General features: G+C 39.3%; 1 protein-coding gene across 1 annotated transcript in view; it reads left to right on the top strand.

Annotated features, from left to right (window-relative positions):
• Window positions 1-16,304, top strand: part of OLFM4 (olfactomedin 4) — a 129,347-nt gene that overhangs the window by 61,826 nt on the left and 51,217 nt on the right. Inside the window, exon 5 of the mRNA XM_053705492.1 lies at window positions 8,735-8,931. Within this exon, the coding sequence (XP_053561467.1) occupies window positions 8,735-8,931 (197 nt within the window). The remainder of the gene's footprint in view (window positions 1-8,734; window positions 8,932-16,304) is intronic.

Below are 16,304 nucleotides of genomic sequence, written 5' to 3'. Positions count from 1 at the left end.
CCTATTGGCTGATTGGATCAGCCAATAGGATTGAAGTTCAATCCTATTGGCTGATCCAATCAGCCAATAGGATTTTTTCTACCTTAATTCCGATTGGCTTATAGAATTCTATCAGCCAATCAGAATTGAAGGGATGCCATCTTGAATGACGTCATTTAAAGGAACCTTCATTCAGTTGTCGGATGAAGAAAGAAGAGGATGCTTCGCGTCGGATGTCTTGAAGATGGACCCGCTCCGCGCCGGATGGATGAAGATAGAAGATGCCGTCTGGATGTTTTTTGTCAGCCAATCGGAATCTAAGGGATGCCATCTTTGATGACGTCACTTAAAGAGATATTCATTACGAAGAAGCCATCGTTTGAAGAGGATGCTTAGCGCCGGTTGTCTTGAAGATGGAGCCGCTCCGCGCCGGATGGATGAAGAAAGAAGATGCCGTCTGGATGAAGACTTCTGCCCGTCTGGAGGACCACTTCTGTTGGCTTTGTTGAGGACAACTTGCCGCTTGGATGAAGACTTCTCCTGGTAAGTGAATCTTCGGGGTTAGTGTTAGGATTTTTTTAAGGGTGTATTGGGTGGGTTTATTTTTTAGGTTAGGGCTTTGGGCCTGCAAAAGAGCTAAATGCCCTTTTAAGGGTAATGCCCATCCAAATGCCCTTTTCAGAGCAATGGGGAGCTTAGGATTTTTTAGTTAGTATTTTATTTGGGGGGTTGGTTGTGTGGGTGGTGGGTTTTACTGTTGGGGGGGTTGTTTGTATTTTTTTTTACAGGTAAAAGAGCTGATTACTTTGGGGCAATGCCCCGCAAAAGGCACTTTTAAGGGCTATTGATAGTTTAGTTTAGGCTAGGGTTTTTTTTTTATTTTGGGGGGCTTTTTTATTTTGATAGGGCTATTAGATTAGGTGTAATTAGTTTAAAGATCTGTCATTTGTTTTTTATTTTCTGTAATTTAGTGGGTTTTTTTGTGATTTAGATAATTTAATTTATTTAATTGTATTTAATTTAGTTAATTTATTTAATTGTAGTGTAGTGTTAGGTGTTATTGTAACTTAGATTAGGTTCTATTTTACAGGTCAATTTGTATTTATTTTAGCTAGTTAGAAATTAAATAGTTAATAACTATTTAATAACTATTCTACCTAGTTTAAATAAATGCAAACTTGCCTGTAAAATAAAAATAAACCCTAAGCTAGCTACAATGTAACTATTAGTTATATTGTAGCTATCTTAGGGTTTATTTTACAGGTAAGTATTTAGTTTTAAATAGGAATAATTTAGCTAATTATAGTAATATTCTTTAGATTTATTTAAATTATATTTAAGTTAGCGGGTGTTAGGGGTAGACTTAGATTTAGGGGTTAATACATTTAATATAGTGGCGGCGACGTTGTGGACGGCAGATTAGGGGTTAATAATATTTAACTAGTGTTTGCGAGGCGGGAGTGCGGCAATTTATGGGTTAATATGTTTATTCTAGTGGCGGCGATGTCCGGAGAGGCAGATTAGGGGTTAAAAATTGTATTTTAGTGTTTGCGATGCAGGAGGGCCTCGGTTTAGGGGTTAATAGGTAGTTTATGGGTGTTAGTTTACTTTTTAGCACTTTAGTTATGAGTTTTATGCTATGCATTATGGTCCTTGTCGGTAGAGGCTGTACCGCTCACATTTTGGCCTCCCAGGACAGACTCGTAATACCGGCGCTATGGAAGTCCCATAGAAAAAAGGGTTTACGAAGTTTATGTAAGTCGTTTTGCGGTAAGGCCAAAGAAGTGTGTGTAACGGTACCAACAGGATACCAAGGGTTAACACCAGGGAACAATGTCCTGCATAGGGAATCAGCAATTCACAACCCAGCCAGTTTTCAGGTTTAAAACAGAATGTCATTTATTAAAAGGCTATGCCTAGTATTTATGCAGGTCTGACCCCCCCCCCAGATGGGGGGGTTGAAAGAATATTGTACATTAGATAAAAGGGGAAGACGCCCTTTTATGAAACAATAGAATTACATTACTTAAATACTTTAAACACAAGACACTCTTGGCTCTTCTTATCACTTAGGCGTTTTCTCTCTGAAGGTGATCAAACAATGGAATTCTCATCACTAACTAAATTATGGCTGGAGCCAGCAACTTGTATTTAGAAAATTAGCTTCTTAAAGCTAAACACAGTTAACTCCTTCAGTCCTGACAGAAGGGTCTGTCACATCTACATAGCACACAATACAGCATATAGACAACCTTTCTTACATTATAGTCCAGAAGTGGCTAGGTTTGCCACAATGCTCCCCCAGAACCAAGCCGGCATACACAGTCTGATCCCAACGGATCGGCTTGGGGATGTCCGGGGAAGCACTCACAGATCACTTTTCAAGTTCAGTTTGTCTGGACAACCGTCGGCGTTACCGTTTTGTTTCCCTGGGCGGTAATGGATGGTAAAGTCGAAGGGCTGCAGCGCCAAACTCCAGCGCAGCAGCCTGGCATTGTCCCCGGCCACATGGTTCAGCCACACCAACGGGTTGTGATCTGTGAGTAAGGAAAAAGGTTGTCCATACAGGTACGGCTGCAACTTTTTGAGGGCCCTGATTAAAATATAAAAGGTAACAGCAACTTGTAAGTAAACCAAACTAGGTTGTAGCTCCCCAAATAGGGCTTCAGCTACCGTCTCTGCATGGATGTTGGAGAGAGTAATGGCCTCGGGGTACCTAGTGGCGTAGTCCACCACGGTTAAAATGTACCTCTTCTCGAAGGGACTGGGCTTGGGTAGTCACAGGGTTAATATCAGCGGGACCCATGGGAGCATAGGCAGAAACAAGGGGGGCCAAGTCATTTCCAAGGAGAACATCAGCAGGTAAGTCCTTCTTGACCCCCACATTCACAGGTCTAGCGCCCACTCCCCAATCCAAATGTACCCTGGCAACAGGTAGGCGGAACACAGTGCCCCCTGCTACCCTCACAGCCACAGTGTCTCCAGTGTGCTGTTTCTCAGACACCAAGTTCTCTTGAAGCAAGGTCATGGTAGCACCAGTATCCCGTAGACCACTGACCTCCTTCCCATTCACTTTAACCCGTTGCCGGTTATTCCGGTGGGCAGCTTGCACGGGGTCGGCTTCATGTAGGCTGCCCCAGCATTCTGGCGCCTCTACGTAGCGGGCCGCAGGCTGAGGATTATGTGGGATTCCGCCGGCGGGTCTTCTCCAGGACTGTGCTTGGTTCGCTGCGTTTAGGGGACACTCTGGTCTTTTGTGCCCTAGTTGCTTACATCCAAAGCACCGAATAGGTTGTGAGTAGCCCCGCGAATGGAACCGGGCTCTCTGAGGGTAGTTCGTGGCCGGAGGCCGTGTGGTATAGCGGTGCGCCGGGGGTTGGTAACTGGCAGCTGCTGGGGTGACTGGGGGTCTGTACTCCACTCTAGCAGTGGGCAATCGGTATACTGCTCCCCCTGACCCTCATACTGCCACGGATCCGCCAGTGGGTGCTGTATCCGGCACCAAATGGGGAGCTATCAGGGTTAAAGTAGCTCCCGAATCCCGAAGTCCCTGGACCGACATCACCTCATGCAGAATTCCCAGGGGTTCCTCGGCTTGGGTGCTCAACAACTCATGAGCGGATGGCTCCGTTTGGTAATGGTGAGCAGCCGCCCTTGGGGCCAGGTTCTATCTGACCTGGTTCCAAGCTTGTCTGCTCCGATTTGGGTGCACTCACGTGCCATATGTCCCCACTGCTTGCAGGTGTGGCATTGTATATTCGCCCGTCTGTTGTATCGTGAGGGGGGTGGTGGATTCCCTGGGGCTGGGCGAAAAGGTGCAGCTGTGGGGGTGTTAGGCTGTATTCCATGGTGCCTCCTGGCATCAAAATGCTGGTCTGCTAATCTGGCTGCTTCGGTTAAGGTGAGGGCTTTTCGATCTCTCACCCATTCTTGGGCTTCTGGGGACAAGCCGTTAAAGAATTGCTCCAACAGCATCAGTTGTCGCAATTCTTCCATGGTGGTAGCTTGGCTGGCCTGTATCCACCCTTGAGATGCTTGATCCAGCTTGTGGGCCCACTCTGCATGGGAATCTCTTTCTGGCTTGCGCAGGCCTCTAAACTTGCGCCGGTATGCCTCTGGGGTAATGGCATATCTTTCCAAGATCGCTCTCTTCACTTTAGCGTAATCCTTGCTGTCCTCCCTGGGTACAGCGCGATACGCTTCCGCTGCCCTACCGGCTAGCTTGCCTGCTAGCACCGGCACCCATACGGACTGCTCCAAATCATGTAACTCGCACAGTCTCTCAAAATCCTGTAAATACCCATCGATCTCATCCTTCTCCTCACAAAACATTTTAAATGCATGGTATGGGATTTTGGGTCTTACTGGGTTGCTGAGTGCGTCCAAAATGGATTCTGCTCGGGAGGATGTATTCCGCGGACTGTGTGCCATCACGTACTCCTGCACATCTGCCATTACCACGGATAGCATATCCCGTGGTACAGGTTGGGGTAAAAATTCCAGCCTGGTCCTCATTTCCCTCTGGTATAGGGTCTCCTCCATGGCTGCTGGAGGCGTAGCGCTGCGAGCTCTGTCTCCCTCCATCAGCTCGGCAATTAATATAGTCTTGGGTTTGCTGCTGCCTATCTTTCCCCTGGCTTCTAGCAGTTCCTTTAACGTTTGTCTCTTTAGCTTAGAATAATCCATCTCCATTCACTTCGGTCCCTGGTACTCCTTCCATCTTAGTCAGTATTGTAGTAATCCCCCTCTTCCTGAGGTTACTGCCTTGTGTAGTTGCTCTTCTGGGCGATAAGGTTCATTCCGTCGCTTGCCACCAATTGTAACGGTACCAACAGGATACCAAGGGTTAACACCAGGGAACAATGTCCTGCATAGGGAATCAGCAATTCACAACCCAGACAGTTTTCAGGTTTAAAACAGAATGTCATTTATTAAAAGGCTATGCCTAGTATTTATGCAGGTCTGACCCCCCCCCCCAGATGGGGGGGTTGAAAGAATATTGTACATTAGATAAAAGGGGAAGACGCCCTTTTATGAAACAATAGAATTACATTACTTAAATACTTTAAACACAAGACACTCTTGGCTCTTCTTATCACTTAGGCGTTTTCTCTCTGAAGGTGATCAAACAATGGAATTCTCATCACTAACTAAATTATGGCTGGAGCCAGCAACTTGTATTTAGAAAATTAGCTTCTTAAAGCTAAACACAGTTAACTCCTTCAGTCCTGACAGAAGGGTCTGTCACATCTACATAGCACACAATACAGCATATAGACAACCTTTCTTACATTATAGTCCAGAAGTGGCTAGGTTTGCCACAGTGTGCGGTGCCCCTAAACCTGCAAGACTCGTAATAGCAGCGGTAGTGAAAAAGCAGTGTTAGGACCTGTTAACGATGCTTTTTCAGCATAACGCAAAACTCGTAATCTAGCCGATAGTTTGTTACAGAACAGCCTGAAGTTGGAGCTGTACAGAGCTGTACGGATTGGGATGATTGCAAACTGCTGTGCTTTAGGTGCTGTTGCAGCTTAATTGATGGAGTCCACTATATGGAAGTTGTATTGCAAGAATACTTGTTATACATTTGCAAGAGCACTAGATGACATTGTGTTTGCTCGCATGTAGTGCCCCAGACACGTGCCCCAATGGGTATGCTCTTTATCAATTTGATAGTATAAATAACCTGGAAAGCTTTTAAAATGATATGCTTTGTAAGAATCACAAAAGAAACAAATTGGGGTTCATGTCACTTTCAGTTCAAGCTATCAGAAAATACCCTTGTTCAATATACTGTACCTTTATGTCTAAGGCAGTCTAGATGTGCTTATCACAAACAAACAAACAAAATACAGTAACCCTTGTTAATCATTAATGTTTTATAGCATTACAAGATATGTTTGTGAAAGCATTTGTGTTTATTAAAATATAAAGATATCTATAGTATCTAGTTAACTGTTGTGAAATTGTGTTGGCAAACATAAGCATAATAAATATGAAACATGATATTTACCAAGAACCTATACCCTATTTATTGCCATTTCAAAATAATGTCAAAACAATAAGCAGGTAAATATTATTCATATATAATAAATATACAAATCTGTTGCAGTTTAATTTATCTACATGTGTTCTTTTAAATTAATAAATAGCTGAAATATATATATATATAATACTAATTGTCACACTGCATGGCCACTGCGGGCTAATGCACTTGATATGGGATTAAATGCTAGATCAAGTCACCAGAATAAGTATATGTTAGCAAATTTAACCTGTGGTTTTCATTCAGTATCAATCACTGGAGCTTATAAGAAAAGTTGTTATAACATTTTGAAAATGTCTGATATTCCAGCTCCTGCTGGTCTTTGTTCTTTATCATGTAATGGCACTTTGCAACAATACAAAATATTCCTTACAGTTAAGAAAATGTAATAGTATTAATATAGACAAAGATAAAATATGTTGCAGAATAATAATATATAATTTATAATAATATAAATGTGCTTGTGTCTGACGACACCCATGCCATTTTGTTGAGTAAGAGATTGCATTTTTCACTGATAGGGATTGTTGCAGAATAAGTATTGTTTCAGAAAAACATAAATAGGCAGTTAGCCATATGAGAGGTGTTGGTGGTGTTGGGTTGTACACGAGGTTGGTCCCATTAGACATATTTATGTAAAAAGTAAAAATAAATACAGAAAATAAATAAGAATAAAAAGTTTACAACACTGTGCATTGTGTTATTTCAAAATCAGATGAATGTCCATATGATTCTTTGATGCAACCTCAAATGAGCAAAGAGAAACATCCATAGTGTAAAACTGTTGCAATGTTTAGCTTGGTCTGGTACTCACACCACATGGAGCTTCATTATCTCACCCAATAATCACCCAGTAATAAATGGATCCAACTCTGTGGCTTACACAGGGTTCCAAATTTATTACAATGTTAAAATACACATTTTGTTAAAAACAAATAAAATGTAACAAAGCAGTCGTTTGTAGTCACTCCGGTGTTCTAAATGTAGCCACCAATCAGCAAGCGCTATCCAGATGCTGAACCAAATATAGGCCAGCTCCTAAGCTTACATTCTTGCTTTTTAAAATAAGGATACCAAGAGAACAAAGAAAAAATGATAATAGGAGTAAATTAGAAAGTTGCTTAAAATTGCATGCTCTATCTGAATCATGAAAGTTTAATTTTGACTAGACTATCCCTTTAAATAAGAAGAACAGGCTGGTTAACCTATGATAACTTAGGGATCAATCACAATCCTTTGGAGAAACTTGTTAAATTATTTTTAACAGAAAAAAACATTATAAAGTTTATGGGGATTTTTGTTTATAAATTATTTGATGTTTTTCTAAGGATTAAAATTGAACCTTTAGTTACAACATTTATAAACAAATATAATAAAAATAAAAAAAAAAACACATTTGCATCTTATTGTCAGGGTAATAGTTTCTTAAAGGGAAAGAAAGCAGTCTATTTCATTGTTGTGATAAAAAAAAACCTCTAATCAGTGGGAAATCATTGCAAAATGTAATAATCACCATTCCAAAAGGATTTTACCTTTTCTTTATTTATTTTTAAACTTAATTTGTGTAGTTTCCATTACTTCCTGTTATAGCCCCACGAGAGGACTGTGGTCTCTAAAGGATGGGCATAGCTAGCATGATGTCATAAATCTTCTAAAGTAATATTAGCTGGTTTACAACTCAGGGAATGCTAGAGAAACATGAAATCTGTTTTTGCCCATGATCATAAGCTCATGTCTGCTCCCATATGAAGCTGCAGTCAGCAGCTATAGTGCCCATTTTGCAAGAAAACCAGTAAGTAGTTTTTTTTTATGTTTTCTTTGATTTACAATATATATATATATATATATATATATATATATATATATATATATATATATATATATATATATATATAATTTTGCTTTAAGCCCTGATTAAAGCCAGTTGGTTGAAATCGTCAACATTTGTTCTAAAGTTGACTGGTATTGACAAGCTGAGCTAAAGTAGGTTGCAAGTAAATTATTGGTGTATAGTAGACTTCTTCTATCTTTAAAAGCAAATTGTATATTTTACTTTTCAAAATTCAAAATAATTGGAATATACAAACTGCTTGGAAAAAAGGACTTTATGACAAACTTGCATTTAGAGAATAACATACTTTCCAACATTTGTGGCTGGGTATCCAAGGCTCAGGAGGTTGAGAGGGTCGTTATTTTGTTTGCCATGTCAGGAAGGGCATGGTCACACATGGATAGTGGATGGGATTTTGAGTATGTCAAGGCAGTTGCAAGGGAGTTCATGGTTGTTTCTGGTTCGATACTGGGTGGAAATAAGGGAAATCCTTCAAATCAGGAGATATGACTGCCTCAGGGACAGTGAGATAAAAGGATTTTCCCTCTCCATTGTTAGGAGGCCTGGAATAGCCAACTTGGAGATTTTTTTCCCAGTAGGCCTTTTTAACTGAATTAGCCAAACTCGGGTTAGAGTTAAAGAAAGTTTGAATTGTAGCACTCTTTTATTGGATATATTAAAACGACTTTCATACATTTATATTTCAGATTCTAGCATGTTCATCATACATTGAAATGTATGTTTATTGGAATACTTTATTTTTCGGCAATTTCAGAAATAAACACATTTTTGGAATAACATAAATAAATGTGAAATGTACATATCATACAGGTATATAAACAATAATTCTCATTGTGTCAGATTGCAGAGTATACAAGATCTTTTGAGTGTTTATGAAAAAAAGATGTTAAACTTAACAAAGAAGATTGAAGCAATGGAGAGGACAAGTATTTCATACAATGAACTGGACTTTGAATTGCTGAAACTGGAAGTCAGAGAGATGGAGAGACTGGTCTCGCAACTGAAAGTCTCTTTATCAGACGGCAATGTTATTGTGGACCAGTTAGTTTTTGAGGTAAGGTTATTTGAGAAACTGTTGTTAACCACTTCAATGATAGTAAAAAATAAATAAAAACAGAAGTATTAAATGAAAAAAAAAGTTTGATGTAAGCATTAATATTTACAAACAATAAAAGTTGTTGACTCTTTCAATCAGGAGCATACACCTGTCCTTTACACTAAATGTACAACATTGTTACTAAAATTGTTGCAGACAAAACTGTCATATGGTGTTCAAGACACTTGCATGTTCCTGGGCTGGGCCTATTTCAACAAAGGATACAAGAGAAAGAGATATATTTGATTTTTTTTTTCACCATAATTTCTACATTCTGTCTGAATCATGTCTCTGCAAATGTATTTAGGATTGCCTCACTTAAAATAAAAAAAAATTATATATATATATATATATATATATATATATATATATATATATATATATTATTAAATATATATATATATATATATATATATACCCACAATACTTGCTAGCATTTTTGCTTAATGCTGCTCAGAAGCTAAAATTGTTACTACTGACTTAAGATAAACATATCTAGACTGACATTTTTTTGGACAGTGACAAATTTAAAATTTCAATTTTATTTCTATTTAGGGGCTTGATATACAAAACCTCGCTGGCACAAAATCTTTGGGATATATTTTAGACCTTGTATTGTAATGTAGGAGTCTCTGTTTCACATAAAGAACCCTACAAAGCAACATATCTCAAGATTAAATTTGTTATGCTAAAAATTTTTAAGCACCTAGCAGTAGCGACGAGACTTCTTAGAGTATATCAAAAACAATATATAGTAAAATTATAACAGTGTGTATAATCAAATAATAAATAAATAAAAGTTAGAATATATCGCCTGAGCGGCAAGGTTTTGAATATCTGGACCTTAGAGAAACAATACACCATTGTCAATATATATTTTAGTAAGAATTCAAAACATAATTTCAATAATATACAATACATTTATGGCCAAGCCAAAGTCAGATTTACATCTGTTGACTTCAGAGGCTTGTCGCTTTAAGGTCAGCCTCAATTTGGTTTCCCAACTGGTTTACAAATTCAATAACACTCATTATTATAATATCTGTGTTAAATAAAGGGACATAGTGCGGCCTCCAATTGCAGAGATAGCAGACAAACCTGTAGATAGGCATCACCAGAACTGCCTTGCAAGTATCTCCCTCTGAATCGTTGCACGTATAGGTAGTGGAATGCCTTGTCTAATTACAAATTTAAATGAAAAAACGATATATATATAAGTGCATTACAATGTTGTTAAGTGAGAAAACAAGAAAAAAAACACATTCCTGTAAGGAAGCTGCTGCCAGCTCCAATCTCTCCCAAGATTGCAGAATAAAGTCTGAACATAGTGGTGTCGCTGACCTTCCAAATAGGATTAGTTAAATTCCACTTTCACTGCTGAAAACACAAAATACACTTAAAATTGAGAATTACAATAATAAAGCTTATTTAAGCAACACATCTGCAATAAAGGAATATACTCACTATGTGGGAATTACTCTTCTTTACCACTAGGAGGAGGCAAAGATTCCCAAATCCCAAGAGCTCTATAAAACCCCTCTCACATTACAGGTACCTTAGTTTTTTCTTTGTCTCCGCTGGAGGTGGTCTAAGAATGAAGATGTGCATTTGATTCTTCAGAGAAAGGGATTCTCAGTCTATATTGAGGCCGGTTTCCCCTCAGAGTACAGTGCTTATCAGAGGGGTAAGGTTTGTGGCTCTTTGTTCGCCTCATGGGAATTCTGTCAGAGACCCTCCATAATTGGTCGCAGGGACTTATCTTTTGCCTCCTTCTATGGATCTACAATATACTCCTTTTCCATAACCTCTGCTGATATGTTTCAGTAATGGTTTGGCTGTCTATTGGTTGTTTGCTGGTAGATGAGTGTCTTTTGGTAAGTATCATTATCTTTTCATTTAGACTTTCTATAGCTTTAATATGGATAATTATAGTTTAGATATACAGTATATTTATTTAATATATATGGACCTGGGACAGAATGTATATATAATTCCCCTTGCTATTTTGAACGTGTCAGGTTTTTTGGTGCGTTTATTTGTTCGCGCGTTGGCCTTCAGGTTTACACGCATCAGGATAGTGTACATCTGTTAAATGCATGTCGGGATATCGCAAGTTGGTGTGCTCTTAAGTTTAAATTTTTTCACGCTTTGATTTTTTGGGATTATGCACGTCGGTTTAGGGCACGTATATCCTCTGCCTTGCGCACGTCTGGTTTGGCGAGCTAATCTCATGCTTAACTATCGTTTTTTCCAGCATGCGTTATTCAATACTGATGAGCGTTTTCTGGGCTTTGGATGGGAAGTTTATTTGTCTTCTGCTTTATTTTCAGTTCGGCTTAGCACACCTTTTACTTATAAGTCTTTTAAGACTACTTTAGGAGGGAGTACATTTTTCCATTCCTAAAGAGCTTTTTTTTTAAAGGGCATATTTTAGTTTTTTGCGTTGCTTTGCTAAGTACTATAATGAAATCTGATTCTGTCCATAAATCTACCTAAGAATCTGAGTCCCCTGAATACTTTCCTACCAGTATTAAGTGTGTATATTGTAAAAAAAGCTTATGTATCTTCTCCAGCTTACTTATGTGACTCATGTTTATCTATGTTATTGCATTCAGGCCAACCTAATGCTGCTTCTATGGGTAATCCTGCTCATTCTATTTGTTTACAGAAGAGTGCTTCAAATATATCAAAAGGTTTGAAAAATCTCATCAAATCTGCTACTTCTGAGGCACTGGCTGCGCTCTCGTCTTTAAGCATAAAGGTCAGTCATCTGAACTGTTGTTTCTTCAGAAGGTGAGGTTTTCACAGATGATGAGGAGTCTTCTTCTAATGTTGAACCTTATACATCCTCTTTTTTTATTTAAAATTGAACATATTTGTTCTCTTTTGAAAGAGGTTTTACTTACTTTATAGGGGTTAAAGTTCTAAGATTTCTGAGGATAAGCCTTTTAATAATTTAGATTCCGTTTACTAAGCCCCTGAGGTTATTCCTATCCCTGAGGCTGTCTCTGACATGGTTTCTATGGAATGGTCAGGTAATTCCTTGAATCCTTCTGCAAGATTTAAGAAGTTATATCCTTTATCTGCTGTTAATGTTGAGTTATGGGAAACTGTTTCTAAAGTTGATGGGGCTATTTCCACTGTGGCTAAGCATACTACTAGCCCTTTGGAAGACTTCTTTTAAAGGCCTTTAGATAGGAAATTAGAGTCCTTTTATAGAAGGGCCTTTTTGCAAGCTGGGTATTTGCTTAGACAAGCTATTTCTATTGTTTATGTGGCTGCTGCCTCATTTTACTGTTTATCTAGTCTTTCAGAGCAGTGCTCTAATCATTTAGCTAGTGAAGATCTTTTTACCCAAAAGTGCCAATTTCTTTATTTGTAATGGTGTATTTGATATTATGAAAATCAATATCAAAAGCATGTCTTTGGCAGTCCTTGCTTGAGAAGCCCTATGGCTTAAATCCTGGTCTGCTGACATGGTCTCTACATTAAGATTTGTATCTATTTATTTTCAGGGAAAGCAATTTTTTGGTTCTGGTATAGATTCTATCTACTAAGAGGCGTAACTAGAAACCACAGGGCCCAGGTGCAAGAATCTAAGAAGGCCCCCCTACCCCCCCAAAAAAAAAAGGTGAATTTGATACATATCTTTTTTTTTTTTACATTTTACACAGAAAAAAAATGTGAATCAGATTACATGTCTGCAAGAGGAGGTACCCTGTGCCCACAGTCTGTGAGATGGTCTGACCCCCTATTACTGTATATAGTGACACTGTTTAACCCCCAGTACTGTATATAGTGAGTTAGTGACACAGTCTGTAATCTGCCGGTGAGATGGCTGGCCTGACCCTACCCGCCCCAGTACTTTATAAAGTGACCTCAGTAGTCAGTGACATGGTCTAGACCCCCCGCACTGTATATAGGGGTACTATATAGTGACACTGTTTACCCCCTGTCCCCCCATTCTGTAGTAACAAGGTCTGTAATTTGTTGGTTCTACAAACATACACACACACATACATGCATAAATACACACACAGTCACATACATACATACACACATAGACATGAACACCAATGGGTAAAACAGAAACACTAACCCCTCTAGTCAGAGACACTAGTAAAGCATCATGTCACACTCACATGATATCAGTGCAGGCAGTGACAGGTCAACATTTTTTTTAAGCTGGGCCCCCACCCTCAGGGGCCCAGTTACAGCTGCGCACTCTGCACCCCCTGCAGTTTCGCCCCTGTATCTACTGTTACTGGAGGTGAAGGGGCTTTTCTTCCTCAGGAAGCCTAAGGGAAAAGAACTTTGACTCTGCAACTCAGAAGCAAGGCACCTCTGGCTCAGTCTGGAGACCTAGTGCTATCTGGAACAAGTTAAAGCAGGTTAAGAACTTTATCCCTACTAACAAAACTGAAGGTGCGGCTCTCGATCCATGGGTTCTGGAAGGGGGCAGGTTATGCCTTTTTCAGGAGGCTTTGTTCCAGTTTTTTCCAGATCCCTGGTTTCTGAATATAGTGTCAGCTTGACTGACCATTCAGTCCCTCTCATTTCCTTCTGTTGCTCTTTATATGGAAGATTTGGGTCCTATGACTGCAGCTACAGATACAATTCCTTTTTCTCGATTTAACATGAGACCTCTTCAGTTTTTTATGCTTCGTCAGTGGTGCAGAGGTCATACTCAGCTATCTAAAATAATTTTTCTGGATCCCAGTACAAGTCAGTATCTTGGTGGCTGGATCCTCAGTTCATTATTCAGGGGTCTTCTTTTGCTCATTCTACCTGGACTGTGATCACTACAGATACAAGTCTTTCAGGTAGGGGGACTGTTCTCTGTCTCTGTCTCTGAGTGCGCAAGGAGTTTGAGATCCTTGGGAGGTGAGATTGCCAATAAATATTTTGGAACTCTGTGCTATTTTCAGGGCTCTTAAGACTTGGCCTTTGCTAAAAAAGGAGTCTCATGTCCATTTACAAACAGACAAGCTCACAGCAGTGGCTTATGTCAACCACAAGGGGAAACTCACAGTTTCCTAGCTATGAAGGAAATGTCTCAGATTCCCCTCATGGGCAAAAATCAATTCCTGTCTATTGTCTGCGATTCATATTTAAGGTGTGAACAACTGGGAAGCAGACTTTCTCAGTTGTCAATCGCTACATCCAGGGGAATGGTCTCTTTACCAGGTGGTGTTCAATCAGAATGTGTATCTTTGGAGTCTTCCAGAGATATATCTGAAGGCTTCACATTTGAACAAAAGACTTCCCAGGTACTTTAGTAGCTCCTTGGTCTTTTCACCTTGTTTATCTGTTTCCTCCTTTGGTTCTTCTTCCCGGAGTGATTTTCAAGATAAGGCTGTAGAAATCCTTAATAAACCTGATGGCCCCAGCTTGGCCTCACATAATTTGTTATGCAGATCTGATTCAGATGTCCTTGGCCCTTTCCTTTATGGTCAGACCTTCTGTCTCGAGATCCAGTTTTCCAACGGGATATCAAGTATTACAATTAAATGGTTAGTCCTTACACATAGAGGTTTCTTTGATTCTGTGATTGAACCCTTAATTCAGTCGCATAAGCCTGTAACTAGGAAGATTTATCATAAGATTTGGAAGGCCTTTATTATTGGTGTATAGATCATGACTTTTCTTGTCATTCTTTTAAAATTCCTAGGATTTTGCATTTTTTTTTTACAGGATCATCTGGTTAAGAGCCTATCTGCCAGTTCTCTAAAAGGGCAGACTTCTGTTTATTCAGCTTTGATTCATAGGAAGATTGCTAATCTTCCTGATATTCATGGTTTTGTTCAGGCTTTGGCCCGTATTAGGCCTGTAATCAATTTGGAATCTTAACTTGGTTTTAAAGATTTTGCTGGCTTCTCCATTTGAACCTATGCATAAGGTGGATGTTTAACTGCTTTATTGGAAGATCTTATTACTTTTAGCTATCTCTTTTGCTAGAGTTTCAGAGTTATCTGCTCTTTCCTTTGATCCTCCTTATCTTATTTTTTATAAGGATAAGGCAGTGTTACAAACATGGACCTAGATTTGGAGTTTGGCGGTAGCCGTGAAAACCAGCGTTAGAGGCTCCTAACGCTGGTTTTAGGCTACCGCCGGTATTTGGAGTCACTCAAAATAGGGTCTAACGCTCACTTTCCAGCCGCGACTTTTCCATACCGCAGATCCCCTTACGTAAATTGCGTATCCTATCTTTTCAATGGGATTTTTATAACTCCGGTATTTAGAGTCGTTTCTGAAGTGAGCGTTAGACATCTAACGACAAAACTCCAGCCGCAGGAAAAAAGTCAGTAGTTAAGAGCTTTCTGGGCTAACGCCAGTTCATAAAGCTCTTAACTACTGTACTCTAAAGTACACTAACACCCATAAACTACCTATGTACCCCTAAACCGAGGTCCCCCCACATCGCCGACACTCGAAAAAATTTTTTAACCCCTAATCTGCCGACCGCCACCTACGTTATACTTATGTACCCCTAATCTGCTGCCCCTAACACCGCCGACCCCTGTATTATATTTATTAACCCCTAACCTGCCCCCCACAACGTCGCCTCCACCTGCCTACACTTATTAAAGCCTAATCTGCCGACCGCAAAGCGCTGCCACCTACGTTATCCTTATGTACCCCTAATCTGCTGTCCCTAACACTGCCGACCCCTATATTATATTTATTAACCCCTAATCTGCCCCCCTCAACGTCGCCTCCACCTGCCTACACTTATTAACCCCTAATCTGCCGACCGGACCTGAGCGCTACTATAATACAGTTATTAACCCCTAATCCGCCTCACTAACCCTATCATAAATAGTATTAACCCCTAATCTGCCCTCCCTAACATCGCCGACACCTAACTTCAAACATTAACCCCTAATCTGCCGACCGAATCTCGCCGCTATTCTAATAAATGTATTAACCCCTAAAGCTAAGTCTAACCCTAATACTAACACCCCCCTAAGTTAAATATAATTTAAATCTAATGAAATTAATTAACTCTTATTAAATAAATTATTCCTATTTAAAGCTAAATACTTACCTGTAAAATAAATCCTAATATAGCTACAATATAAATTATAATTATATTATAGCTATTTTAGGATTTATATTTATTTTACAGGTAACTTTGTATTTATTTTAACCAGGTACAATAGCTATAAAATAGTTAAGAACTATTTAATAGCTAAAATAGTTAAAATAATTACAAATTTACCTGTAAAATAAATCCTAACCTAAGTTACAAATAAACCTAACACTAGACTATCAATAAATTAATTAAATAAACTACCTACAATTACCTACAATTAACCTAACACTACACT

This window comes from Bombina bombina, chromosome 3 (genome assembly GCF_027579735.1).
Source record: "Bombina bombina isolate aBomBom1 chromosome 3, aBomBom1.pri, whole genome shotgun sequence".
Classification (NCBI taxonomy): Eukaryota; Metazoa; Chordata; class Amphibia; order Anura; family Bombinatoridae; genus Bombina; species Bombina bombina.
Note: the sequence above shows the minus strand (reverse complement) of the source record. Positions and strands in the feature narration are given on the sequence as shown.